Source organism: Rhopilema esculentum, chromosome 4 (genome assembly GCF_057945365.1).
Source record: "Rhopilema esculentum isolate cy_ngs chromosome 4, ASM5794536v1, whole genome shotgun sequence".
NCBI classification, from domain to species: Eukaryota; Metazoa; Cnidaria; class Scyphozoa; order Rhizostomeae; family Rhizostomatidae; genus Rhopilema; species Rhopilema esculentum.
This window is the reverse complement of record NC_142818.1, coordinates 11,354,085-11,380,835: the sequence shown is the minus strand read 5'-3', so window position 1 is coordinate 11,380,835 and position 26,751 is coordinate 11,354,085. Positions and strand designations below refer to the sequence as shown.

The following is a 26,751-nucleotide window of genomic DNA, read 5'->3' as shown; positions in this document are numbered from 1 at the left end:
ACGGAAGGTGATTTTGTCTCACACAAATCGAATGCTCAAAATGGCGTAGGAGTTTGTTTAGGAGCTGTGAATTGAGGGTTTGCTTTTCTTTTGAAGGTATAAGACTGGAAAAAGACGTTCAATGACAGTCAAGAACATGTCGAACAGAAAGAAAACATTTACACAATCGGATTTGTCGGTTATCGAAGTTAAATCTAAGGTATGTAGTCAGATATACACAGCGGCCTAAATATATTATTACTAAAGTGACATACCTCTCTTGAGTGTATTTCTAAGGGTTTAAAGTAATTGTCTAGGCCGTGCACAATATTAGTATGGTTGTAATATCTGACGCCTGCTTTGGCATTTTTAGTCATATTTCCACATAGAAAGAAGAAGATCACATATTCTTCGCACCCGCCTTGTTGAGTCCACCTTGTGGCACGACATTGCATAGATTTAATTGACTTTGAGGTTTTCCAGACTAGCTGCACTTTCTTGCATTCAATAGCAACCCAATCACACATGGGTAAATAATAAAAGTACTGCAATGAATGTGTTATTTGAATGTCATGTAAATCATTACATCCAACTGCTTATTTGCTTCAAAATTTGACAACATTGTAGCTGTTTTCAAAACACCCGGCACAGCAATCACTCACATCGCTTACGTCTTACTGTTTACAATCATAATTCGATTCTCTTTTTTCTTTTCACAGTTTGAGGCGGAATTCAGGCGGTTTGCAATTAAACGAGGGAAAATTTCAACATATGGAGATTTCTTTGACCTTGTCCAAACGGTCCATCGTTTGTATGAAGTACCGTTTACCATATGGTACAAGGAACCCCTTCATGGCGATGTTTTGCCGATAAATAATAATGAAAATTGCCTTCATGCTTTGAATACTGCCCAGCCAATGCTCCGATTATTTTTGCAAAGAGCAGGTACGTTTAGACATTCTTTTTTGATAATTGTGTTCTTTTTAAGAGACAATTCAAGCCCAGTGGAGAGGAAGTCATCGACTTAAGGACCTTCAAAGGATCTTAACTTCTACCTCTCTTTAATTTTCAAAAACGATTTGTTCGTTGTATTTATTTTTTCAAGTGTTTAATTACTAAAATCCACACTATTTTAAACTTTCTGTTTAATTTTTATTTGTTATTTTAACTGAACTAGGCAAAAGGAAAGTTACAGGAAATCTTCTATTTCCTTCAAGATAGTTAACTTCCTCACCACCATTGCAAGATTCAGTATTAAATCCCACAAGAATTTGGATAAGTGTAATGGGTATATTTTTTCATTATGATGGCCTCTACTTCAGAACTTGCCAAGTGATCCTATTGTTTTCAGACAATGTAGAGTATTCAATGCAGTACCTGAATAAACAACAGTTCATTCTTGTGGATCCTCTGAAGTGATTGTTCTTGTTTGGTTAAAGATAGGGAAATCAACTGACTTGTAAACAGGAAGCAGGGCATCATTTGATCAAGTTTTTGCAGATGAAAAAAAAATTATTATTTTTGATTGAGAAAGTTAATTTGCTTCAGTGTACAAATAAGGAAAGCTTTGTGAAAATGCAGTTTTTCTGCTGGGTGGAAAAATGGAACACAATTTAATTTTGCAAAATAATTTTAAAATTCCAGGCTTGATAAATATTTTGTGCCTATAACTGCAAAGATTTTAGATCTGTTGCTTGGCTTTTATTATTAAAGTGTGGATTATTGGAAAGATCAACAAGTATATATTTGTCCTCAGAATAAGGATCAGGTTTCACAAAGTAGGAATATCCTGATATTGTCTACATCACAATGTCTGCATTAGCTACGAGTCAGAAACTTTTTTATTGTTTTCTTGATCCCTTTGAGACATCTTCACAATGGAGAGACCATTCACTTTTCATATCAGTTACTTAATGTTGCCTTCTTGAATTAGACAAAATCAAAAAATCTGCTGTTGAATTATTACGGTGTTATTTTTCATTGAATATACTAGCTTGTGTGCAGTACAATATGATTGTATATAACTAAGAATCTATGTAAATTTGTACTAGGAATTAAGAAAAAGCCAATTTATGACATTTCCAGCACAGCCTGTTATCAAGAAAACCTGTGGTTTTGAGCGTAGCGGGCTTCTTGATAACGTCATTATTTATATTCCTAGTTATATTATTTTTCATGGTTTCTGATCAGCCTCAGGTTTCTGTATTTCCTTTATAATTTCAAACTGGTACTTATTTCTTTAGTCACTAAACACGTTTAATGTAGAAATCAAATTCCTAAAATGATATGCTCCAGGAATTGTAAGGTCATAGAACTTTTAAAATCTCCATAGATACAAGTGGAAAAATTCATAGTCTTTTATCACCAAAATTAATCACAGTTATGAAACTTTTGTGGTTTTGACTTTAGAAATATGCTCTAAACAATAAAATAAGTTTCTTTGCTGAAATTGTTTGTTAAAGTTTTTCATGAATTGAGCAGTATGGGTCTAGTATAGCGCTATATACACTAATCTTTTGAAAGAGCCAACTCTGGGTGATGTGAAATTGAAATTTTGCAGAAAGCTTGTTTAGTTTAGTTTAGTTTAGTTTAGTTTTGTTTAGTTTAGTTTAGTTTAGTTTAGTTTAGTTTAGTTTAGTTTAGTTTAGTTTAGTTTAGTTTAGTTTAGTTTAGTTTAGTTTAGTTTAGTTTAGTTTAGTTTAGTTTAGTTTAGTTTAGTTTAGTTTAGTTTATATTTAGCATCAAAATGTAGATGTAAGTATATAAATAAGAAATGTATGCTTTAGCTAGCATCTTTGAAGTCCCATTTTCTTACCGGCATTTCTTTGCCTGTATTTTCAGAGTACTAGAACACACATGTAGTATTATAGATTAGTAAGAGTTGTAATATAATCTCCTTAAAAGTTTTGCTGTTTCCTTTGGTTTTATGTCTTGCCATTGAGTTATGTTGGTGTTTTTTGGCAAAAGTCAACAAGCATATTGTGTGTTGTTCTTGCTGCAAAACTTGTTATGGCATCAGTAAGAACCAAAGTGAAATTTTTAAAATGATAATCTTGAACATGCTTTGATAAATGACAGCTGGATATGATTTTTTGAACAGAACATAAGATTTATATATAGTCAAAAATTGATCTGAATAAGTAACATATTTCTTTACTTTTCATGGCCTACTTAAAATCCTACATGCAATTGGTTCTCAAGCTATAGTGAAACCTAAATGTTATAATCCCCTTTAATCCAAGCTTTTATTGCTTTACCTCTTTGTTGTTGATTTCAAAAACATGTGCTGCTGCAATCAAAGACCCATTTTACTGCATGTAAACATAAGAATATAGTATTGAAAAGTTTCTTCTAGAAATTTAACTTGATGAAATGCGCGTGAATTTTCTTTTTAAATGATGTTTTTTGATAGCTGATGAGCATTTTAAATTAAGCTAAATGTTTTTTGAGTTGTGACATGAAATGCTCAAAAAGCTTTTATAAGGGACTTTTGTTGGTTTAGTGATTCAATTGTATTTTACAAAATAATTCTTATATTTAACAAAAATTTAAAAATGAGAATTTGAAAAACGATTAATGTAGTTAGTCCTTTTCCGTTGTTATTTTTGAGTTGTGACATGAAAGTAAGTTATGCAACTAACATTCAAAGCTGATGAATAAATTTGTGCCAAGCAACTCTGATAAGAAAAGAAGCATCCATAAAATTCTTGACTTAAACTTGATCTTACAATATACCACCACTCTACTCTTTGTGGATTTTTATGTGTTGTGAAACCAAAACCCTCGTCGACCAACTTGTTAGGATTAAGTGAAATGCAGCCAGGCAAATTTTTTTCTTGCTCATTCTTATTTCTAAGAAACGTTAGGCTCCGCATGTTTTTGCTCAGTGTATCTATTTCCAAGAACCTTGATCGTTTCTACGTTTTCTGTACTTAGTAGTAATTTGCTTGAGATTTTTGATGATGTGCTTTGGCCTTTAAGCTCGTTTATAATCGTCCTTTTTAAAGGTCTATCAAGTCCTTTAGGTCACGGAGTTCTATCTCTCGTCAAACGATTTATCACGATTTTCAATGTTTTTAACAAACTTTTAAACTTGAATACAGGTATTGTTAAGCTAACAATCACTAAAATCAGATTTTTATTTAGCCAACCAGATGGCACTCGAATTTTTTCTTCGCGTTTTCAAAGTCGGTTTTATGCAAGTATTTTCAATTAGAGGTGCCCTGTTCCTTTCGGTTAATTTCAAGCGTCCCATCGCCGTAATTAATCTTTATAGCATAAACGTGGATCGTTTCATATGATACAATGTTTTCCCTGTTGTAAACGCATTTTATAATTTAACAAATATTGATGTGATATTCTCTAAGCTACATCTTGTTTTATTTAGGCGACGCGGAAGGATTTATAAATGGCACGTTGCCACGGGAGTCCAAGCGAAAGAGTGTCTTCAGCACATTCGGAGTTGGGACCCTAACAAATGCTGCTGCGCCACCCGTTAACATGGCTAAGCTCGCTATTGGTGTCCCACAAGATTTTCGACGCGTTTCAGCAATTATCGATGTCGATATTCTACCCGAAACTGTCCGGCGTGTCCGACTATGCAAGCATAATTCGGATAAACCATTGGGGTTCTACATTCGTGATGGCACAAGCATACGGGTCACTTCAAGTGGCATCGAGAAGGTGCCAGGTATTTTCATATCTCGCCTTATCCCTGGAGGTTTAGCTGATAGTACCGGACTTCTGTCAGTGAACGACGAGGTTCTTGAGGTAAATGGTATCGAGGTCACAAATAAGAGCCTCGACCAGGTGACGGATATGATGGTTGCCAATAGTCACAATTTGATAATTACTGTCAAACCAGTGAACGAGATTCCAACGAAATCAAGCAGTTTGAAGTCACAGCCGAACAATGGTGTATCACGTCGTGTAACCACCACTAATTCTATGCCTCCTAACATGAAACCATCTTCTAACGGAAAGTATGCTCCTCCATCGAGGCAAAGTGGCTTCGTCGAGCATACTAGCGAACCATTACCAGATAGTGACGACGAAGAACACCCTGTAATTTCTGATGGTGTTGTTCACGTTTAGTTACAGCTCAACCTTTTTATGCGACTTTAGACTAGCCTGGGTTTATTTTGGTGCTATGCAAATATTTGGGCAACGCAGTAGCTCTACAGGACGTTCTGTATGAACTCTGCCTTTTCGTAGTGTAACGCACATATTTGCCGTCGTGAAAGTAGCTCCATGGCAACAGCAACATTCGGCTGCTAATTCAGTTGTTTCATGCTTCAATATATGTAAAAAAATTTTGTAGGTTTTGTAAAATATCGTGTGTTTTTAGGTTCTAGTTTTTCGGCATATAGGCAGCTAGATTTCGAGATCTGTTTTTACCTAAAGATGATATTAAAGTTCCTGTACGTTGTTAGAAATCAATATTTGAAAGGTATGTATACATTGAAACGTTCTCGTCATTCCTAACAAATTATTGCCTTTAGTTAATGGGTAAATGTTTTTTCAGGATGGTTTTCCCAATAACCTTAACTTAGCCTGCCAAAGACCATCTCGGAGTTCGCGACGCCATGATGGAATTCTTTTGTTCTATAGCTAGTTCCAATCCCTCAGTTAGGACAAACCAGCAAAAAATTCAAGATGGCTAGAGGCTGCTCTTCCAATTTTTAACAGAAAAATACTAAGAAATAAAATCTGAAAATCGTTAATTAACAATGGAACTTGGTTCAGATACATAGGAATTTACAAATCTTGATGATATAGGCCGCCATTATAGCTATTGCGGTTTTCCCCACTTGTGTCATGGCGTCGCGAATTCCTAGATGGACTATTATCCACCTTGCACACTTTGCAATAAAAGTTGTCCAAACATTCAGAAGAAAATCCTCAGGGCCTATGCATATTGTTTGTACCGTGTAAGCGGCCCCAGTCTCTCTTTAAATATTTAGTCTCTCTTTAATCGTTCTGATTCTGAATGAGAACTTTTTATGTTGCTCTTTCGACCACAGCTCAGAATGACTCGTTAGATTTTTTATAAACGGTATGCTACCCTTAACGATAAAATACTTTTATAGGCTTTTAAAAGAAATCGTTGACCGTTAACGATCAACATTCTTATTCTAAATGGCACCGAATTGGATAAAAGCATTAATATTTCTATTAATGTTACATGTGTTATCCTAGGAAACCAACTATATTTGTAATTACCAGCATCCCGGCGAAGGGCACTCACGAACTTCTCGTCATCTGCAATTTTCAATACTGTTTCTATATTCAATGCCGGCATTGTATTTGAGTAAATAAAAGAATATAAAGAGGAAACATTTTGTGATCAAAATTTTGTCTTACGTGGTAGTTAGTTAACATAGATAAAATAATGTTGCCCTTGTTACACCAGCCAGGCGAACGTGATCTCAAGAGCCTCTTTCCCATGGCAATTTTCGACCTTTCAGTTCCTTGCAATATCAGACGTTGCATTTTCTTTCCAATGACGTCAGCTGCTCTTTACGTCACCACCCGCGTTGTTGATATGATCAAAATATATATTGAGTAAACGGAAACCGGTTGAAATTCAGTGTTGGATTCATCAAGTAGCACCATAAGACTGCCAGACGATCATTACACGTTTTTTTATAAGGAACCTACCTTAAGGCCTAGTTCCAAAATTTCCTTATTCGTAGACCTCAAATCGTCAAATTGTAGTACCAAAGTTCCTTAATTGTTCCTTAATTTGTTTTGACTAAAATAAGCCTTAGCGCGTAATAGAGAGAGGGGCGAGACAGCATATGATGAAACTACTCAATGAAGCACTTGACACACGAATAGCAAACAATCTATGCGAGTATTGGCTGCAAGTGAATGGAACCAGCTTTTTAGTTCTTGATGCTCGCAGTTATAAACATTTTTCAAATCGAAAAGTTCCTTAGGGATTTCGTTTTTAGTAGTACAAGTTCTTTTAATATTTTGGCCTTCTACATGTAGGTTCCTTATAAAATGGTTTTTATAAAAAAAGAGCGTGTATTGGTATGAAATGAGGAATGATATTTAAAAACGATAAAAAGGGGCTGTAACACCCACAAACAGAATCGTGAAGGCGCCTTGGGGTATGACCTTTGACTGTATTGCCAACAAAACTGAACTGAATGAAATTAAAGCTAACCTCAAAAAAAGTTAATTGGTAAAACAGCCAGTGTCATAGATGGATCTCCATTTTAGATACGTCTATTCTTTATTTAGTTTCGCCCCCCCCCCCTTTACCCTCCGCTAGGCCTGTCTTTAAAGTTATTCCTAGTTTTGTTTGGATCTTAAGCCCTTCCCAACAAAAGCCACATTGCATTAAGAATGAGCAGTTTGTTTACATTTTTAATGATTCCAAAATCCAAGACTATTAGCATACTCGAACTGCAACAACGTTCCTTCCCCCTTGTTGAAAAGTGCATACGTGCAGTTGGAAACATGGAGTGGACTAGTATCTTTGTACTTTGAAGTCCTCTACAAGTATAGATTCTTATAAAAGTGAAAAAGGAAACAAATTCGTGCAATGTAATGTTACGTACGGTAAGGGTTTATGTTGGCAATTGCTCTTTTAAGAGCTTTCAATAGGTTGTATGCCTTAGTGAAACGTAATCTTAGGTTTTCAACTGCCGCCTGATATAGATAATTCTAAAGTTTTCGAGAGGTGGTTGCTTCACTATGTCTTTAGCCATTAAAGTCTAGTTACTCACAATACTGTTTAACGTTTTATAACCCTATCAGTTCAGTTAGAGATTATGAACATTAAGTCTGCCGATCTAAGGTAGCCCAATTTTATCTCAACAGCCAGCATGATTTATTTTTAATGTAATTGACATGGCTCAAGGTTTTTGTAATACTTAGGAGTTACGTTCAATGAATTTTATTCATAGTTTTATAATAATAGCCCGGATACGCTCATCTTGCTATCTTGCTGAATGGCAATTATTCATTGGCAATGTGGCAAGGCATGCTGGGATGCGATCGCACCTTAATCCATTCTTAATTAACGGCCACCTTTTATCATAATCTCCGCAGCAGTTTCTCTCTGGAAATTGTGCCCTTCCGTATCCCTTCTTTGAATATTTCACATCCCCCTAAATACAACGCTGGGTACCAATTACTTTCCATCTGACAAGTTTCAGGCTTTCAACTTCTCTCGGTACCCGCTAGTCACAAATTTTGTTCGAGAAAATGAAACAGGCTTCTCAAAAATTGAATTTTTAAGATAGACCCTGACTGTTTTGGGCACTTAGTCCTTCAAAAAACCCTCAAGGAGCATTCTTGCTTGGATAAACTAAAGGTTTTGAATCGATTGAGGATCAGGACAATTTCTACATATCTTCCCCACCCCATATTACACGTATGTAGCTTTGATAAATTCGATACACTTTTAAGAGCAAATACCTCGATACGATTGTTGAAACATTTTTGATCACATGTTAATGTAGTAATGTGATATCGCAAGTGGGATACTTTGACCCTAAGAAATTACTGTTGGCGTAAAAGATAATGAAATGTGTATGTAAAGCGTTTAAAAACCGATGTAAGTTATGTATTTTGGATAAGAAAATTTGGGATTTCATTTTGAAGTTTGCTTTTTTAATTTCAAGATTGTCTTCTGCCTATTTGTTTGAGGCAGCCTGCGTGCAGTCTCTACGGAGGAGAAAAATTTATTTGTAGGCGCAGTTTACCAGATACCTTATTTACTGTAATAATCCCGCTTCTGTGATACTCCCCTTTGTAGTATTCGCCCTTCACTTGTAATCCCGCACTATTTTTACCGACTGAAAATCAATCCCAGCTCTTCAATATCCCCTCATGGGCGATTACAAGGGGGTGCCCTTTTTGTCGGCCAAGGGTAAATGTTTTGAAAAATTACGAAAATCCAGAAATGCTAAAGTTTTTAAACTTCGTTTTCTACCTTACGCAGAAAGTCATAATGTATAAATTATCTATCTTTGCATATATTGTGGAAATAAAGAGGCTTTGTGGATATATTTTTATATTTTTCATGGTTAATTCTTTTAAGGAGGGCTGCCCTTCAACAAATTAATTTTCAAGGGGCCCTCCGATAAAAACATTACCTGCAGAAGATACGAAATAAAAGCTATTAATTAAATTAAGCTATAAAACCCTATTTACAATATTCGAAACTTATATACAATAATGTTAAAAATTTATAACAAAAACGAAAGAAAACAGTTTCTAAATAGTTTTCTTAAAACTACCGTAAATCCTCGAATTAGCCCCCTGGAGGCTTATTCCTTTTTTGATATTTTTGGATGAGGGCTTATTCGAGGGGGGTGGGGGGGGGGCTCCACAACACCTGTGTAAAGAGCTTGCAATGTTTCTTTCAGGAGAAAAGATATGTCTCATAAAGCCAACTGCCCTCGAGACCTTGCTAGATAATGCCTTGGTTCGTTCTTTCCAATCCAAGGAGCAGTTAATTCGTACACCAAGGTATTTTGTCTTTTAACTGCTTCAAGCTCATTATCATGAATTTTCGGAACCAAGTCTTTATTTTCACTTTTGATAATGTTGTGTTTCTGCTTGGGAGAAATCAGCACAGAACGGGTTTTTGCATTATTCAGGGAAAGCTTGTTGCATTGTAGCCAAGTTTCCAGTTTTCTAAGGCACTATTAATAGCCTCACTTGATAGATACCGGAGCCAAGTTCCAGGGGCAAGGACTTGACTATGCTACAAAGGGCGCGACAAATCTGAAATTCGGTGCAGGAATGTAGCTCAATATGCTGAATAAAATTCGAAACACGCCTGCTTGAAATCGATTCTTACTTGACTAATTAAGTATAATTAGGGTCTGATTTTTATTTTTTTTTCAGGTTAGAAAAGTTTCCAATTTTTATGGTAGTATCGCAATCTGCATGATTGGGGCTATTTTGTGACATAAGGGCCTTTAAACCTTGTGTTTGAAAATGCTAGAATAATTGAAAACGTCGAAAACGCTTGCACCGCAGGATGTGGCCTGTTACGCCTTTGTATGAGGGCCCGCCAATACCCGACAGCCATAAATCTGGCTTATTTCTGGTACTTAAGGAGGCGAATGATAAGGCTTAGCTAGCCCATTATACTTTATTTAATTTAATACTTAGGCGAGAAACCTCGTTGTAAATACTTTAGTCTATCCAATGATTTTGAGGAAGGCTTTTAAGAACAAGTATTTTGGGGGGCAGGGGGTATAGTAACCAATGCAAGGTAGCCTATGCTCCAGATATACTTCATTCAGGTTTGGCAAAGTGGAAAGTAGCACAGCGAAAAAATTGGAAAAACAGCAATGAATTTTACAACAGCAATGAATAGTTGCTATTGTCTGCCGTGCTGTCAATTTTATAAGCTGTTTTTTGTACGGTAGCCTTATTTTCGTAATTTAACTTTGTCATTTTCTTGTCGGTTTGTTCGTTTGTTAGTTCATTTGATGATAGTAATGACACGTGGTTAAGTGATTTATTTTGATCGCATTTGACAATTTCTTCTCGTTGCGTGATGCTGAATTTCTACAAAAGCAATGATTGACAATGAAGCTGCAAAAATGACTTGCCCAAACTATTATCGCATTTTGTGTGTTTATAATGGCATCACAACGTGACGATATTTATAAATAGCCAAACCTTATAGCAACACTAGCAAAACGTCCGCTTCGTAAAAAATATGAAATGATTGTAATAGTAACCCTTTCATAATCATCGCTATTGTTTTTATTGAGAATCACTTTGACAGGGCTCCCTTTTTTTCATAGCACTGCACATCTGAATGTAGGTTGCTGATGCAGGACTTCAAATAATGAAAAATGCTCCAATGAGATCGAAGGTGTGAGATGAATTGAGAAATTCAGTATGTTTATATGGCTTTGTAGGCCTTTTGGCATTCGTTTTCTTTCATAAAGCTATTTTTAATGTCTAAAATCCATTATCGAAAAAATAACTTGTTTTAACCTTCTATTGATACAGAATCTATTTTATATGCAACATTTATTTCAAACCACTCCTCTTCATCAGAACCATCACGACTCCACGAATGTATGCCCCCCCCCCTGGGTCAATTTCCAGCATCTTTGTTCATCTTTACATGAAGTATATGCCTCATACGGATGCAGAGGCATCGTAAAAACTCAAATGGAATTTGTGTTTTCAAAGATTTTGTGCTTACTGTGCATTGACTGCAATATGCTGATGGAATAAGGAACAAAAGGAGAGTTACTTTGAAAAACTGAAAATGTTCCTTGTCGAGGAAGTTCAGAAACTTGACAGGAGTGCAAGATGGAATTACACATTTCAGGTACGGGTTGAACCATTTTAAACACCGTTTTTCCTATCGGCCTAGCATCTGCCTGCATCCCAATATCCTTTAGTAAAAAGTCGCGGTATGAATGAATCCTTGTTCTAATGCCTATGCAGAGCTGGAAAAATTACACAATGCCTCCTAAGTTAGTGTCTATATTTAAAATCCTAAATTTTTAGGGTGTATTTGGCAGGTTAAAGTTCAGCGTCGCTCATATTGTACAATTTTTGGTTGCGGAAAAAGTATAAAGTCTCACACACAAACATAAATTTCTTATTTGCAAATAAGTTGCGTTTTGTGAAAAGTATAAATCGATTAAGGGAGTTGTGCCTTGCTCGCACTATTAATGTTTTTGTTATAACATTGATAATGTGTTTACACTGTGTTTTGACGCGACTGTATGATTTTGTCAATAAGGTCTCTCCGTTTTGTTTTTATTCTTTGAATTAATCAAATATTCCATACATCAATACCATACAAAGCAAGTGAGCATTACATTACATGTCGCCAAATGACATATTTGTTACCAATTTTGTGTTGAAAGTTCACTGTCAATGTATTTCATTTAGTGGTTACGAGCTTTAAATCAATCCTTGCTGGACATTTACCGGTGACACAGGCAGTGTTGGGAATTCATGTTTTCTTTGGATTTTCGAGGTGCTTTGCTGTCAGCCTTACATAAAATTTCTTGCAACCTAAATATAGATACAAACAATGGAAGATGAGGGTAAGGAGGTATTAGACTTTGTCCTTCAATTGAATATGGAAGACCATTGAAAATGAAAGTAAAACTAATATTTGCTTCAAAAATACCAAGTCATTGTTTTTTACAGTAGAATCTATCAGCATTTCACATCAGTCTAGTGCTTCCAAGAATAGAGGGACAATTGAAGAAATAGCAATAGAAACAAAAAAATAACTGACCTCTGCATTTGTAGCATAAACTTGAGTATGCTATGCAATCTTAAGTGTTTTTACAGAATATATTGTGTCCTATAACTCTAAAGTAATCTAGATACTTGAGAATGAAAGATGACTTAAAGAATAACATCTGACTCGTGTGTGAGATTAGCAATTGACTGATCTTAACACAAAAAACTATATGACTTAGACACATATGATTATGAGGTTAAACTATTATGATGAGGTTACATCAAGCCTACTACAGTGGAAGGGGAGGGAGATTCAATCTTAGAAACTTTTTCTCGATTTCAATCAATATAACCCTTTCCCCAGAATTGACACTTACACATAAATCAACCTTGAACAGAAAAATCTTTTTTTGTTTTAAAATCAGTGCAATCCTGTGTGAATTTAGGTTTTTCCATGGGCTCAGGGGCCTGGCTGTGACATTTTTGTCTGCTTCAGGAATATGAAAAGCCCACAGATATTGCATGTGGGCCTGGGACCTCTAGCTACCCATACATACAAAACTTTTAGACACTGATTATAGCATAATGGACAAGACTACGGCTTAATGCAAGACATTTTTGTTTGACTCCACTCTGTGTTTTAAGGGACTTAGGAGTTATAATAAACCAATGCTAGAGGCCCTGGAAGCGTTTGAAACAGTTGAAGTAGGAACCTCATAAAGATCATCTTCATTGTTGTTATCCACAAAAATGTGGTACAAATATAGAGCTGGATGCTCAACAACTATTTTACTCAAAATGAGTGATTGATTTTTTAAGGCTTATAGAAATAGCCAATTACATTTTGAAGAACTGATGATCTTTTGACAAAATACTCCAAGGAAAAGAAAAAACTCTTCTTAATCAATTTTTGAATCATATTTTGGCATATCAGGTTGGCACAGATCATGAAAAATAATCAGGTTGGCACAGAAAAGCTGACCCTGAGTGTAACCAGGTCAGCTTTTAAATTGGCAGTGCCAAAACCAAATCTATATTAAAAGAGTTGATAGTCAATATTGACATTGCTGCTGACCTTGTACTGCTCCCAAGTGTTTTAAAGGAAAAACTGTATAAAATTTTGGCTGACCATTGGTGTCTCACAAGACTGCAAAATATTAGATAGAAAAGCACTGCCAACAGCTGTACCAATGTTGATGATTTTTCGTCCCAAAGAAGTCCTTCTTGCCAGTGCTTATAAGAAATCGCTCAGTCTAAATTTGTTCATCTTGAGAAGATGATGTTTTCTAGATCATGGGTTAGAAGCTCAGTAAGGCCCTGACTAACCTTTCCACATCCATCTTTAAGATGATATTATTTTTAGTTATGCTTATAGTTCTTAAAAGTTCTGCCATGTATTCAACAGCTTTTTTCTGTTAAACTACCTGCAAACCTTTGATTTACTTATTGATGTAGACTTTAATTCTATAGCATTACATAACAGTTAATTTTCATAATATTATATTAACTTATTATATACTTTATCCAGTGAATGAAATACATGAATTTGAATAACACATGCCTCTCCTTTTTCTTTTAGTTTTAATCAAAGTAATTTTTCTATAGGAATATGTTGATTGACTCTTAGTCTCCAACTAAATTTGATACAATGAACAAGATTTTTTGGCATTGATTTTATCTTTTTTTCTTGAAGGTATTGAATTTGGAGACCAGAAAAGTTGTAGAAAACTTCACCTTGAAAGCAGCTAGACAACCAGAGCATAGGAATTTGAACAGATACAGAGATGTCCTGCCATGTATGTTGTTTTTGCTTATAAGTCAGCATTCTTGCTTATTAGTCAGTCTGTCTACAAGCAATTACTTTATGTATGCTCTTAATTAAACACTTAGTCAAGTCACCCATTGCATTCACATTTTATGGTCTCTCATTTTTCAGATGACCACTCAAGGGTTGAGCTTGAAGCTGGAAATACAAACTACATAAATGGAAATCTTGTTGAGGTTTGTTGAAATTATGACTTTTGGAAACTAAATGTGCTAAAAACTAAAGAAACCATTGGTGTTGCTATTTTTTATCATTTTTCAAAGAAAATTATCTCTGATAAGACTTTTAATTGTGATGAAGTTTTTCTTGTGGAGATACCATTACTTGTCCAGATTCACCTTAAGGACAACTGTTTCTATTCCAAAGTTACAATAACATGCAAATTAATTTGTGGCTTTGAAAAAAGCAAACATTTTGAAACATGTTAATAAAGATTTTTGTTTGATACTCTTCAGAGTATAAAATGTCAAACACAGACTGAAAACTCTACGCTAGTAAGCATATACCCAGTTGTGGATCAAACTAGGCCATTCAGAAACAGGAGCACATGATTGTTGAGGTTGCCCAATTAGTGCTGCTTGCCTATTTAGGCAATCTCAACAACCATATGCTCTTTTTCTATATTTGGCACGTATCTCTCCTGCTGAATTGAACTCTTTTTTAGCTCTTTATTTGCCCAAGATTTATTAACCCTAAAGTATTTGAACTCTGAATAAACCCTTTGTTTTAGTCCCATCTCATCATTATAGAGTTTTCAACAAAGATTAATTGTTTTTTATACAACTTCATTTTTTCAGGTTGATGAAATTGGCAGAAAGTATATTTTGACACAGGTATTTTTTTCAATGTTTTGATTGACCTTAGAAAACTTGGGTATTTGATATCAACTTATCAACTGTCAGTGCACTATCTTTTGAACAGTTGCAAAATTGTGTGTGTCAGTCAAGTTCTTCAGCTAGATCTTGACACAACATTGCTAGCTGGTTCATCGTCAAAGATTTTATTATCTTGTATCACAAACATTGGATCTAGAATATAACTTTCTATTTTAGCAGTGTCTCGGATTTCTCTTTTTATATAAATCCACTTTTGGAAAAATATCTTGTAAACAATCTTTTGATTGTACATAACTTGAAAATGGCTTTGAGAAAAGTAAACATTTAAGTAAACTAAAGCTTTTTGTCTGACACTCTTCAGAGTTTAAAACGTCAGAACATAGGTCGAAACTCTATGCTAGGAAATATACCACGTTGCGGATCGAAATTTGCCAATCAGAAATGCAAGCACATGACTGTCGAGGGCGCCCAATCAGTGCCACTTGCCTATGAAAATATTTTGTGTTCTGATCCATCAAAGTTGCAGCCAATTCTTTATTGGTTATTAGTCGATTGACAGATTTTGTGAACAAGTTGCTTTATGTTAGTGGATGCATATATGAATGAGATTGAAGAGTGAAATGAATCAAGTCTCAAAGGAATATTTATATATATACATATACTGTATAGATATATTTAAATGTTCATATATTATATATATATATATATAGCAAGTAAATATAAATGTTATTTTATACTTAACCTTTTTACATAAGGGAAATAACCGCCTCATGAAACCAGATGCTACATTTTGAATTTGGAACATTAAGGTGCTTAATGCGTAATTAATCAAAATCGTTTTTTCCCTTTATTGTTTAAGTACAATGCTGTCACTGTTCATTTCACCTTCAGGGTCCCTTGCCTGATACCTGTGGGCACTTCTGGCAAATGGCATGGGAGCAGAATAGTGGAGCAGTTATCATGCTTAACAAGGTTATTGAAAAAAATGCTGTAAGTTTCTTGTTTGTTGTTTGAGCATTTTTCTTGAAGCCTTAAAATATTTCCGGTTGGTATTTAAGATTTTTTGTTTTGAAAATTGCGGATTCTTTGAGTCTCAACAAACTTTTCAAATATTTTTCAATTTCCACTATGGGTACTACCAGTTTCTAGTAGATATGAAGTTGTGACCAACAATCAAATGTTTCCCACATAGAGCCTTATAGTGCATGAAGTTCTTGTGAAACACTGAACAATACCATATATAAATCAATTGAGCGCTCATCTCGAATTAACAACCTTGTAAATGATAAAAAATTTAATAAGACTCCCCTCCTGCAAATAAGTGCCTCAACTGAGTCTACACACAACTGTAAATTGGTTTTTATTGGAGGACCGTCATGACGGGACCAGGGACGCCGGAACGATCAAGGGGCAAAGGGAGAAGGCTTGCATAAAAGGGCATTTGACAAATAATTCCCAGCTACCGAAAATTCTTTTCTAACTCTCATTTTGATTCAATCTTCTGTAGATGTCTTAAAAATCGGCTAACTTTTGGCATAAGAAATTTCTTTACAAGTTTTGAGAAGTGTCGTCACAAATAAGAGTCTTTTGATAATTACAAGTGGCCGGTATTAAATGCGCTTCTATGAAAAGTGCACTTTGGCCACTCTTCCCCTCTTATCAAAAGGCAACAGGGGCGGTTGCAGGGGCCTTTTTTCAACTTAGGAATAGTTTAACACCTTTATTTGCCAGTAGCTGTAAGCAAAAGAATTTGTAAAATCTTGGAAATTATATTCATGATTATAGATACCATCGGTTACAGGGGGGTAGAAATGGCACTTATACCCTGGAACCTGTTGGTGAAATAAACACTCTCCCTCCTCATGCTGATAAAGAAACTTTTACACTTTATGCAACAAGATAGACATTTGATCGTATTTAAATTGCCAGACTCTTTCTTTTTTGCAGGTAAAGTGTCATCCATATTGGCCCATGGGAGAGGATGAGGTTATTGAGTATGGTGATTACACAGTAAAAAATCTCTCTGAACGGTCAGAATCAGCTTATGTAGTCAGGGACTTACAGCTCGAACATACTCCGGTAATGATTACTTATTTGTTTCAAGGTACCTAGGCGTCACTGGTCCCTTAACTGAGTATTTTCTATGTTATGAGGTTTAAACTAGTGTGCGTAGGTCTACCTACAGTGGAAACAGGCATCCAGCTACAGCACAAGAGTGATCTAATAGTCCTTACCTTCTGAACTTTGCATGAGACCTGATAAGTTAAATCATATAGATTAACTTGAAACTCTTTTTTGGCTTTGAAGAAAGCAAACATTTAGTAAACTAAAGCTTTTCGTCTGACACTCTTCAGGGTTTAAAATGTCAGAACAAAGACCGGAAACTCTATGCTAGGAAATATTTATACCCAGTTGTGGATCGGCACTGATTCGTCAACCTCAACATGTGCTCGTGTTTTCTGATTGGCCTATTTCGATCCACAAATGGGTATATATATTTCCTAGCGTAGAGTTTTTGATCTATGTTCTGACGTTTTAAACTCTGAAGAGTGTCAGACGAAAAGCTTTAGCTTACTAAATGTTTGCTTTTTGCAAAGCCATTTTCAAGTTTTGTACCACAAAAAGATTGCTTGAACTATTTTTTCTAAAAATCAGTCAGTCTACATATTGATTTAAGAACCTGTTGAAGATATTGGAATTAGGCATCGCTTTTAAATAACAAGATTTTTTCAGAATTTTTTATTAGCTTTCAATGATTTCCACGCAAATAAGAAAGGAAATTACCTGGGAAATTTGGCTTAATTGCTTAAAAACATCTTTTCTTTAAAATCTGTTTATCTACTGTAATTTCATCTACGTTTTATCAATTAACAAATCGCCAAGAGGAAAATGCTTCTACGTGACTGAATTTTTTCCCTTTGTTCAACAATTTTTGTGTTTGATTTAGATCTTCAAATTGTTAGGCTCTTGAAAAAAGTTATATTTCAGTGAAATTTAGATTTTATTTGAAGTTTTTTTAAAGATGCAAGAATATCTACTTTTTACTTGATTTATGCCGTGGTTTTGTTTAATTCTCTTTCTTGTAAAATTCACAGCAAAATTAACATTTGTTTTCCAGAGTGGCAAGTCTCGAAGCATAAAGCAATTTCATTTTATGCTGTGGCCTGATTTTGGTGTCCCTTCAACTCCTGAAACGTTTTTAGAGTTTCTGTACGACATTCGAGATTCTGGTGTTTTTGACCCGGATGTGGGACCTCCTGTTATTCATTGCAGGTAGAAAGGAATCATCATTATTTTTTTTATTTTTCTGATAAAGCTAGTAAAGAGTAGATCACTATTGTATATACATAAGGAAATTAAATATAATTTCGATGTCTCGAGTACAGCTCTTTATAAGTTAAGAATTGGAGGAGTAACGGTTAAAAAGAGAATCGAAGAGTATATTGGAAAGATTAACTACAGTTTATGTAACGCATCGATAATCAGTTGAATTGAGCGTGTTGTACTTCGAGTAATAAAGTAACGACTTTTTACAGGAATGAATGATAAGTACGAATTTAACTCTTCGCAATTCCTGATAAAGAGTTATTCTCGGAACGTCGTACTAATATTTCATTCTTGTACAATGTTGTTATTTTATTGTATTAGTGTATGAAACGCAGTAGGAATACGACCTAGAGCATAAGACGAGATGTAAGAATATATATTAGGGGGTAGTGAAAACATAGGTAAGATAAGATAAGATGTTAAGATAATAGTTGGGTTAGAAAAGATTGTACAAAGAGTGCAATAGGAAAGTGCTGATAATAACCTGGAAATATCAGGGCAGAAAACCGTTTGTCTTGAATACGTTGCATTGCGAATAGCACCCTGTTGCCCCATACCGAAGCGCCGAACCGTTTGCCATAGGCCTATCTTTTCTTGGAATTTCGCAAGACTTTTTCTCTCTTGAGATAGGGCTTTAGTGCGCGCAGTTGATAACTGTCCCTTATTTCTAATTTGATTATAAGCGTCCATCAAATAAATTTTGCTTTAGATTTGTTGTCAAATTGATGTTCTCTTTTGTTTAGCATAAACATAACAAAGCGCCAGGGGGGGGGGGGGGGGTCATTTCATGACGATGACTGATCGGCTTTGTTTGGGGATTATTTTGTACGCAAATTAACTGCTTTGCCACTAGATATATATATATGTTAGGTTTTGAGAATTTGTGTTTCAAAAGTGTTCTTGTCTTTTTCCAGTGCTGGTATTGGGCGATCTGGAACTTTTTGTTTAGTGGATACTGCGTTGTTAAAAGTATGTATAGAAACCTATATCTTTAATTTTGCCCTCTAACCCCATAATATACTGTACATCTTCAGAAATTTATGTAAACCTATTCCGTCCACCAGCCATTTTCTTCGACATGTATTGGCTGGAAGAAACACTGAAGCGCTTTTGATATTTATCTGGCAACTTGAAAACAGAATTTTATTCCGACATTTTCTTTTGAAAACTTGGTTTGTTTTACATAATATTTTATAGGGTTATTATATATATTTATGATTTATATTTTCATATATGAAGTCAAAATATTCACTTCTCTGTCATGAAATGCTCGATTCCGTAAAGTTAGAGCTGTACATGCTTTTGGGGTATAGAAAGGAACGGACGCTACTTTAGGTTGCTACATGTTTTACGCTTAATGTGATCACCTGGCATTTGCCTATAGGTATGATAATATTTTGATTGTGATAATACAGTTGCATCTCGTTTATTCGGACCTTCAGAATGTCCGACCCACCCAGGGTACGACTTTTGACTTGAATAAAATAGGGGTATCCAATGGAAATTGAAAATAAGTCCGACTTAGTGAAAGTCCGACCCATCCAGGGTACGACTTTTGACTTGAATAAAATAGGGTTATCCAATGGAAATTGAAAATAAGTCCGACTTAGTGAAAGTCCGACCCATCCAGGGTACGACTTTTGACTTGAATAAAATAGTGGTATCCAATGGAAATTGAAAATAAGTCCGACTTAGTGAAAGTCCGACCCATCCAGGGTACGACTTTTGACTTGAATAAAATAGTGGTATCCAATGGAAATTGAAAATCAGTCCGACTTATTGAAAGTCCGATCTATCCTGGGTACAACTTGGTAGAACTCATCTGTATAAAGTACATTGGACTATATTCATTTATTTCTTTTATAAACAGGCAGAGCAAGATGGTAAACCGGATTTGATTGACGTCAAGAATCTTCTCCTTCATTTACGACGATATAGAGTAGGCCTTGTGCAAACGCCCGAGCAGTTAAGATTTTCGTACCTGGCAATTATCCAGGGAATTGCCCGGATGTATCCGGAGGTTTTCAAATTTGAGGAGCAGGAAACCGGGGGTGAGTTCATTATAGCAGTGAGAATATATTGTTGATTATATAATATATTGTTTTAGGAATTTAACTTTTGTTATGATTTTAGTCATCTTCAACGAAGGTTCCTCTCGGTGAGCAGAATTTAATTTTATTTAACTTACTCAGTAAAACCAAATACCACCAGCGGATTAAAACCGTATCGCAATTTAGATTTTATTCTTGAAAAATTTACTTTGTTTTGATCATTTGAACTTCAAACGAAAGTTCGAGAGCCTCTTCTTAAGCGGCTTCGAAAGTGTGTTTTTTTATTATTTTTTCAGAAGTAAATCAATATTGTTACCTATTAGTTAATTTCATGAGTGTGTAGATTTTATTCAAATTTTGTGGCTAAATTTTGTTACGTAACGGATGTTGAGTGAGTTACGAGTTATGTTATGTCCTGTTACAAGGGGGGGGGGGGTCAAAATTTTGCCTAAAAGGGGGGTTACGTAACAGTTGAATAATCCTAAAGAGAATTTTCAAGGGACATTTTCTAAATTTTGCACGTAGCTCTGATTTCTCTTGTTTCCGACGTCCTTGATAACGTAAGTAATGTTTTGTTGATAAACTATCCTGTATTAACTGGTGTTTATTCATAAGTAGCATTCAAAATGCACAAAATGGTAAGACCTTTGTCTTTATTTGGTGGCCTTGAATTATTTGAGTAGGTTTCTGAAGCATCACGATGTAAGTATAGTATCTGTAATTTCCATAATAAAGCAATTTCCACGAGGAGAACTTTCACCACCAGTTCGCTGCGAAATTCTCCTCGTGAAAATCATCTCCTAGTGGATGTTGAGCGACAAATCTGTTTAAATTTTTCTTTAGCTTCACATAAACGCAAGGTAGAGGATGATGAACCCCCGCCAATTCCGCCCAGGAAACCGCCAAGACGGTTTGAAAATGTCCCAACGACGGCAGCAGAAGAGTCTGAGAAGCAGCAGAAAATGGTAAAAAACCTGCAAGGTATGCTTACTAAAAATTGTTTTCCGACTCCTGCCATTTTTCGAGGGGGCTTTCAAGGGCATTATTTTGCTCGGATATGTGGTGCATTCTTGAAAGGTTATTTACCTACGAAATTTACAACAGTCAGAAAATAACTTGATTTTTTGGAAACAAAGCTTTGGTGCGCTTTTATCTGTTTTAGGTCCACCGCTAACTTTGATTTAAGGAGCCCGTTCATGGCTGGACTTTGAATTTTCTCCCTTAATGGTTCGAAAGAAGAAATTCTTATTTTCACGGCCTTGTGTACCAGCTTTTTGCATGTGTTTTCAGTTGATTCTATCGAGTATTTTAAGTTCTTTTGACTTTAATTGAAAGTTACACGTACATGTACTCAAATAATATCGCTATTTTTGTCAAAGATGGCGTTGTAGACGAGTCTTCAGAAGAAGATGGCAGTGAGGAGGAAGTTCTAGATTTATCTGGGTCAGAAGAAGAAGAAAGCGGCGAGGAGGAAGTTGTAGAGCTTTACGAAACGGATGAAGAGGAAGATGAAATATCAAATGAACAAGTGTCAGGAAAAGAGGCGGGGGATGAAATTAAGGATAACACTTTAGAGACATATGGAACTGATGATGAAGAGACTGAAACTTTTGAGAGTAGCATTCCAGTGCCACCTGTTCCATTGAATAAACCGTTGCCGCCATTGCCGGATGAAGCTAAAGGCAGCTCATCAGATCACGAAACAGAACCAGAATCAAACGCCGGAGAAGGAACTAAAGCAACGGACAGTGGTTGTTCGAAAACGGAGAAACTTCTTTCTGTGTTCACTGAAGAAGATGAAGAGGACTCGATAAGCAAGTCGAAGAAGACTACTGAAAAACAAACATTGATTTCTAGTGAACTTGAAATAAAACAGGGGTCTCATGCAAGACTTAATGAAGGACTTCACCAAGGGTCGAAGGGTGGACCCAATGTAGGGGATCATAATGAGCCTGAAAGTAGGCCATTGAGAGAAGTGGGTGATTCTTCAAAAGAGACTTCTGAGGATACTTCTACAGTCAAAGAGATACCTCAAGCAAGTAGCAGCAGAGAAGAGGAAGACAAGGCAAGGTAACACTTTGTTGCTATTTTCATTTAATTAGCAGTTCTTATTATCATCATCATTATTATTACTACCAATTTTTTACAGTAGGCTGCTAATAAAGGTAGGGCGTATTTACAGCTAATTATTGCCTACTACAAAATTAAAGATGGAAATACATATAAAAGGTAAAATTTACACATAAAATAGATCTAATAAATACTTAAGCGGCAATGACATATATAACCTTTTTTAGTTATTTACAGCCTTTTCTGATTTTTTTAAATCAACAAAACGAACCTTTGCCTATCCTAGTGCGAAGATGGCCCAGTTGTTAGAGGCCCTGACTACAGACCCAAGGGTCCGTGGTTCGAGTCCCTGGCATAGCCAAACTTTCACCCAGAGTGAGAAGAGTCATCAGTTCTCTGTAATTCCAGGCGTAGGAATCACGAGGTATGGTCACATCGAGAGGAAGGACCAGGACACTGCTCGATAAGCATAGCTTCCCAGTGTCCTAAAAACTACCTTCGGATGCTAGGTAGAAACAAATACAAATACAAAAATACAAATACTGTATCACCTGCAATGTCAATAGGTTCCAATCTGCCTTCTTTTGTCACGGTTTTTACAATGCCTTTTAACCGTGTGGACAGCTGTTTTCAGTGAAACAAAGTTTCTTCATTGTGTATATCTTGACTGAACATCTTTAGATGTGACAGGACCCAATCTATAGTTGTTAGAAATCGCAGCAATGCAGAAGCTATGGTTTACCTTACAGTGCACTCTCAAATTTACTCTCCCCTACGAACACGACAAGCTTTCTCCTTCTTTTCCCCTAAAAATAACGTAATTTCCCTTACAATATCCACATTTCCCCTTACGAAATCCAATTTTTATCCTACATGATGTTTTGTTAACTAGCTATAAATACAGCTTTGTTGTTTGTTTTCGTTTTACTCTCGCAACAATACTGATAAAGTTATAACGATCCACTACGTATCGAGACTATTCTCCGAATGACATTTTTGGTCCAGCTTCTCATAAAATCTTAACATGTAAATCCATTGCCTTATGTTAATGCATTACACCAAGATAAAATAAGGAACTAAGATAGTGATAGTCTTAACTAAAACCCCTCGATTTACCTCCTTTTCCGCATCCCAATTTTCTGTGGAACGGGCTCTGTTGTCCAAAACAAGACTCCTTTTGACAAGAGCATGTCTTGCCGAGGCGAATGAGCCGTTGCTCTTACATTTCCATCATGTTTTAGTACGGTTTCCAGCCACTTTTCCTTCGCCTGTTTTGTACGTTTTTGTATGCCAACGCTTTGCTATGGAGTTTTACGGCCCATGAAACATTAGCTGTACTGTGAGGCCTCTGCGAAGGGCTTACTTACTCTCTCACGTTCTAGTTAAATTTTCTAGAGAAGGCTTTTGTAATAGTTCAAGGGTTCAAGATAGATATTATGAACATTTTTTGCGTTAAAGCTGCTTCACATCTATAAAAGATAGCAGTAATTGTTTTAAATCATGTTTTAATGAAGAATTAATATATGATACGGTCCTCATCCTCATCAGCATCATCAAGGTTGGATCTAAATCAAGGGTTGAGTTATTTCAAATTTATGACGTAAAAGGAGGGGTTTGTAGAATGAGGGCTTTGTTGAGAGGGGGCTTTGTAGATAGGGAACTTTGTAGAGAAGGGCCATAATAGAGTTTTTGACAGTATTTGCGTATGTCAACAGACATGAAATTTTTGAGAATCTGTTAATTCTGTAGTTTCGTATTTTTTGGACATCTAGTATATAGACCGTGAATCTGGCAGATATCTGAAAGATGACTGCTGTCGAGGATTATAAGATGCCTGCAACCATGTTCCTGGTAGCCATTTTGAAATTCTGTTCCTTATCCATTCCTTTCAATCAGTCTGTTGTTTGTTTGCAGAATGTATTTGGTTTAAAAATGAAAATCGACACGAATTGCTTCTTCTGGCCATATTTCAAAGTTATAAGGAGATTGTCTTCAGCTGTTACCCTATCAGAAGTTATTTTTCTTGTTAAGTATATGTATGATGGTTCTGATCTATGTTGTAGGTCGTAGTTTTTAATTTTAGTGAGTCATTTGCTATCTGATTGTGTAGTAGATATATCTATGTGAAGAACTATTTTATAAGACTGCGATAGAGTCTTAAGTATTTAGGGTTGAAAGAACGATAATAAGAAAAAAGTAGGAACAAAATGAAGAAAAAGCTTGAAAAATTAATCTCTAGCATTTAATGTATAAGGAGCTCTCAAAAGAGTCCAGAAAGGTCCTTTACCACGCTCCGGTCAAAATTTTTCCCCCAAAAACCTTCCTCCAGTTTTTAAGGCAATCACCGCTGATCGGGTGTGGCTAGGGCGTGGCTAGGGCATAAGGGGTGACAGACGCAATAAATCGAAACAAAATTATGTGTTTGGGTCGATGATAATTATCGCATACGATAAAACTTTGCTACAATAACATTCAAATCATTACAGCTCAAGAATAATATTTCGTTTTAAATGTCGAATAATAATAAAATCGATATGAACATGCTATGATAAAAATTTAAAATTTAAAACAATTTAAAACCGATGTATTTAATGGCTGTAAAAGGGCGTTGCCTAAAAACTATTATTTTGTTCCGAAGAACAACGAAGAAACAAATGCATACTAAGTTATCTCGATTTTAAAATTACTGTTTACTAAAATCTTTCCCCAAATTTCTATTGTTTCTCAAACCTTCCTCCGGTTAATGACCGTGGGACCGTAATGTTTTCTGGACTCTGCTCTGAGTATGAAAATTGCGATAGTATTTCCTGTTTTGTTAAACGGCTTTATGGTCGCCAGCCCACCGATTGCAACTTAGCAATTTATCACGTATTAAACTTAATTTCTTAAAGTATGTTATTGTTATATTTTGTGGCTGGATATTAACTCAACATAAATAATATTTTGTCTGGTTTTTAAGTATACAATTTATTGTACTATCGGGCGAGAACATTTTCCAAATCAACTTTATGATTTATCATTTTTTGTTTTTAAGCAAAAAAACAGGTTGAGTTTCTAGCTACAATCAATGACAAAATTATTAGGAACACCCAACACTTTGCGCTCTGCTTTTCTATTTTCTCATTTATTTTCCCAATTACTACTACTTCCAAACCATCTCTCTCCCCAAAACCACGTTGACAGTTTAGAAAAATATCACACAAGCCTCAAGAAAAATCAGACACCGTAACATCTTCTCTTCTTCTATCGTAAATCAAAATTGTTGCTATTGGGAGAGGGGGGTGTCTGAATTTTCCTTTGAGAACTGACGCTAGTGTTCCAAGACTTTTGACAGTAACTGTATGCATTTCATAAGGCGATCAACATCCCCATCATTTTTTAGTTTCAAACAAACCTTTATAGAGACATAATTCTTGACAGATGTGTATGATCTGTTTCAGAGAGGAAAGAGAACTACGTCAGAGGAAAAGACGTGACGAACGGAACCAGCAGACTACTGAAACAATAGAAAGAATCAAGCGAAAGATGCAAGAGCAGAAAATAGCTGCTGCCAGAAATGTGCTGTTCAAGAAAAGCCTAATTGCATTAGCGATCACTGCAGGTCTGCTTGCTGGCTACTATTGGCTCTTTGGGTAGCAAGTTCATATACGAAGAGGGTGATGGTCAATCGGATTATTCTAGGGGTCAACAAGTTTGTATTTTGATAATAAAAGGGTGATAGTTGGTATTAGACCCATCCTTATACTCTTTTGCCATTGATTAATAAATATGATTCCTTTTACACGTTCTTCGAAGATGGGTTTACTAGGGATAACAGATTTTCTTCTGTAAAAGTCTTAGTCAGTACAAGGTATCAGCAAATTCGTCAACCTGAAGGTATTGTCTTCATCGTCCATCTGCGAAATCAGTCCTTGCTTCAGAGGATAGAGTTCAGTTTTTTGTAATGTTACACAGATGTTTTTTTAAATTCCTTTATTCGCCGTATCTTCGCCGGTTACTCTTACACAAATATCTGGCATGTGTATTAGGAGCCCAAACTGAAAGGTGCAAACATTGATGGGCCTAAAAGACATCAGAATCTGTTCACGTTTTGCCTAGATGGCACCCTTATCGCCGAAAAAAAAAAATTATTTGCCATCTGAGACGTATTTTGAAAGTCGAATACTTTTTCTTTGGAAAAAGTTGCTGAAGTCAGAACTTTTGTTATGGCTAGGAAGATATTTGTATCTAAGAGAGTAACTGCGTGCAAGTAATTTCAGACATGCCATTGCAACTCCCTAGCAATTTTCTCTGCAAATTGCACCTTAGAATATTTGGACCTTTTCTAATGCTTAAAAACGTTTTTTTAAACTAGGTATTTTGTTTTTATTTAGCTATGTTTATAGCTATTTAAGGAAAAGTTGTTTAAAAACGATTATGTATGTGAGATTTGCCAGGATTTTCAATTTTTTGTTACTGCTGTTTG

The 26,751-nt window shown here is 35.6% G+C and overlaps 2 protein-coding genes across 2 annotated transcripts; both read left to right on the top strand.

Moving 5' to 3' along the window:
• LOC135690761 (partitioning defective protein 6) lies at positions 1-8,597 on the top strand. The gene is made up of 3 exons (XM_065208415.2): positions 1-199; positions 699-924; positions 4,367-8,597. The coding sequence occupies exons 1-3, from the start codon at positions 122-124 to the stop codon at positions 5,071-5,073; spliced, it is 1,011 nt and encodes a 336-aa protein (XP_065064487.2). The 5' UTR covers positions 1-121; the 3' UTR covers positions 5,074-8,597.
• Positions 8,598-11,097: 2,500 nt separating this feature from the next.
• Positions 11,098-26,724, top strand: LOC135690970 (uncharacterized). The gene is made up of 12 exons (XM_065208669.2): positions 11,098-11,302; positions 13,871-13,973; positions 14,114-14,178; positions 14,800-14,835; positions 15,730-15,828; positions 16,786-16,917; positions 17,957-18,111; positions 19,080-19,134; positions 20,036-20,216; positions 21,060-21,197; positions 21,596-22,286; positions 25,727-26,724. Exons 1-12 carry the CDS (start codon positions 11,240-11,242, stop codon positions 25,920-25,922), a joined length of 1,914 nt encoding a protein of 637 aa, XP_065064741.2. The 5' UTR covers positions 11,098-11,239; the 3' UTR covers positions 25,923-26,724.
• Positions 26,725-26,751: the final 27 nt, after the last annotated feature.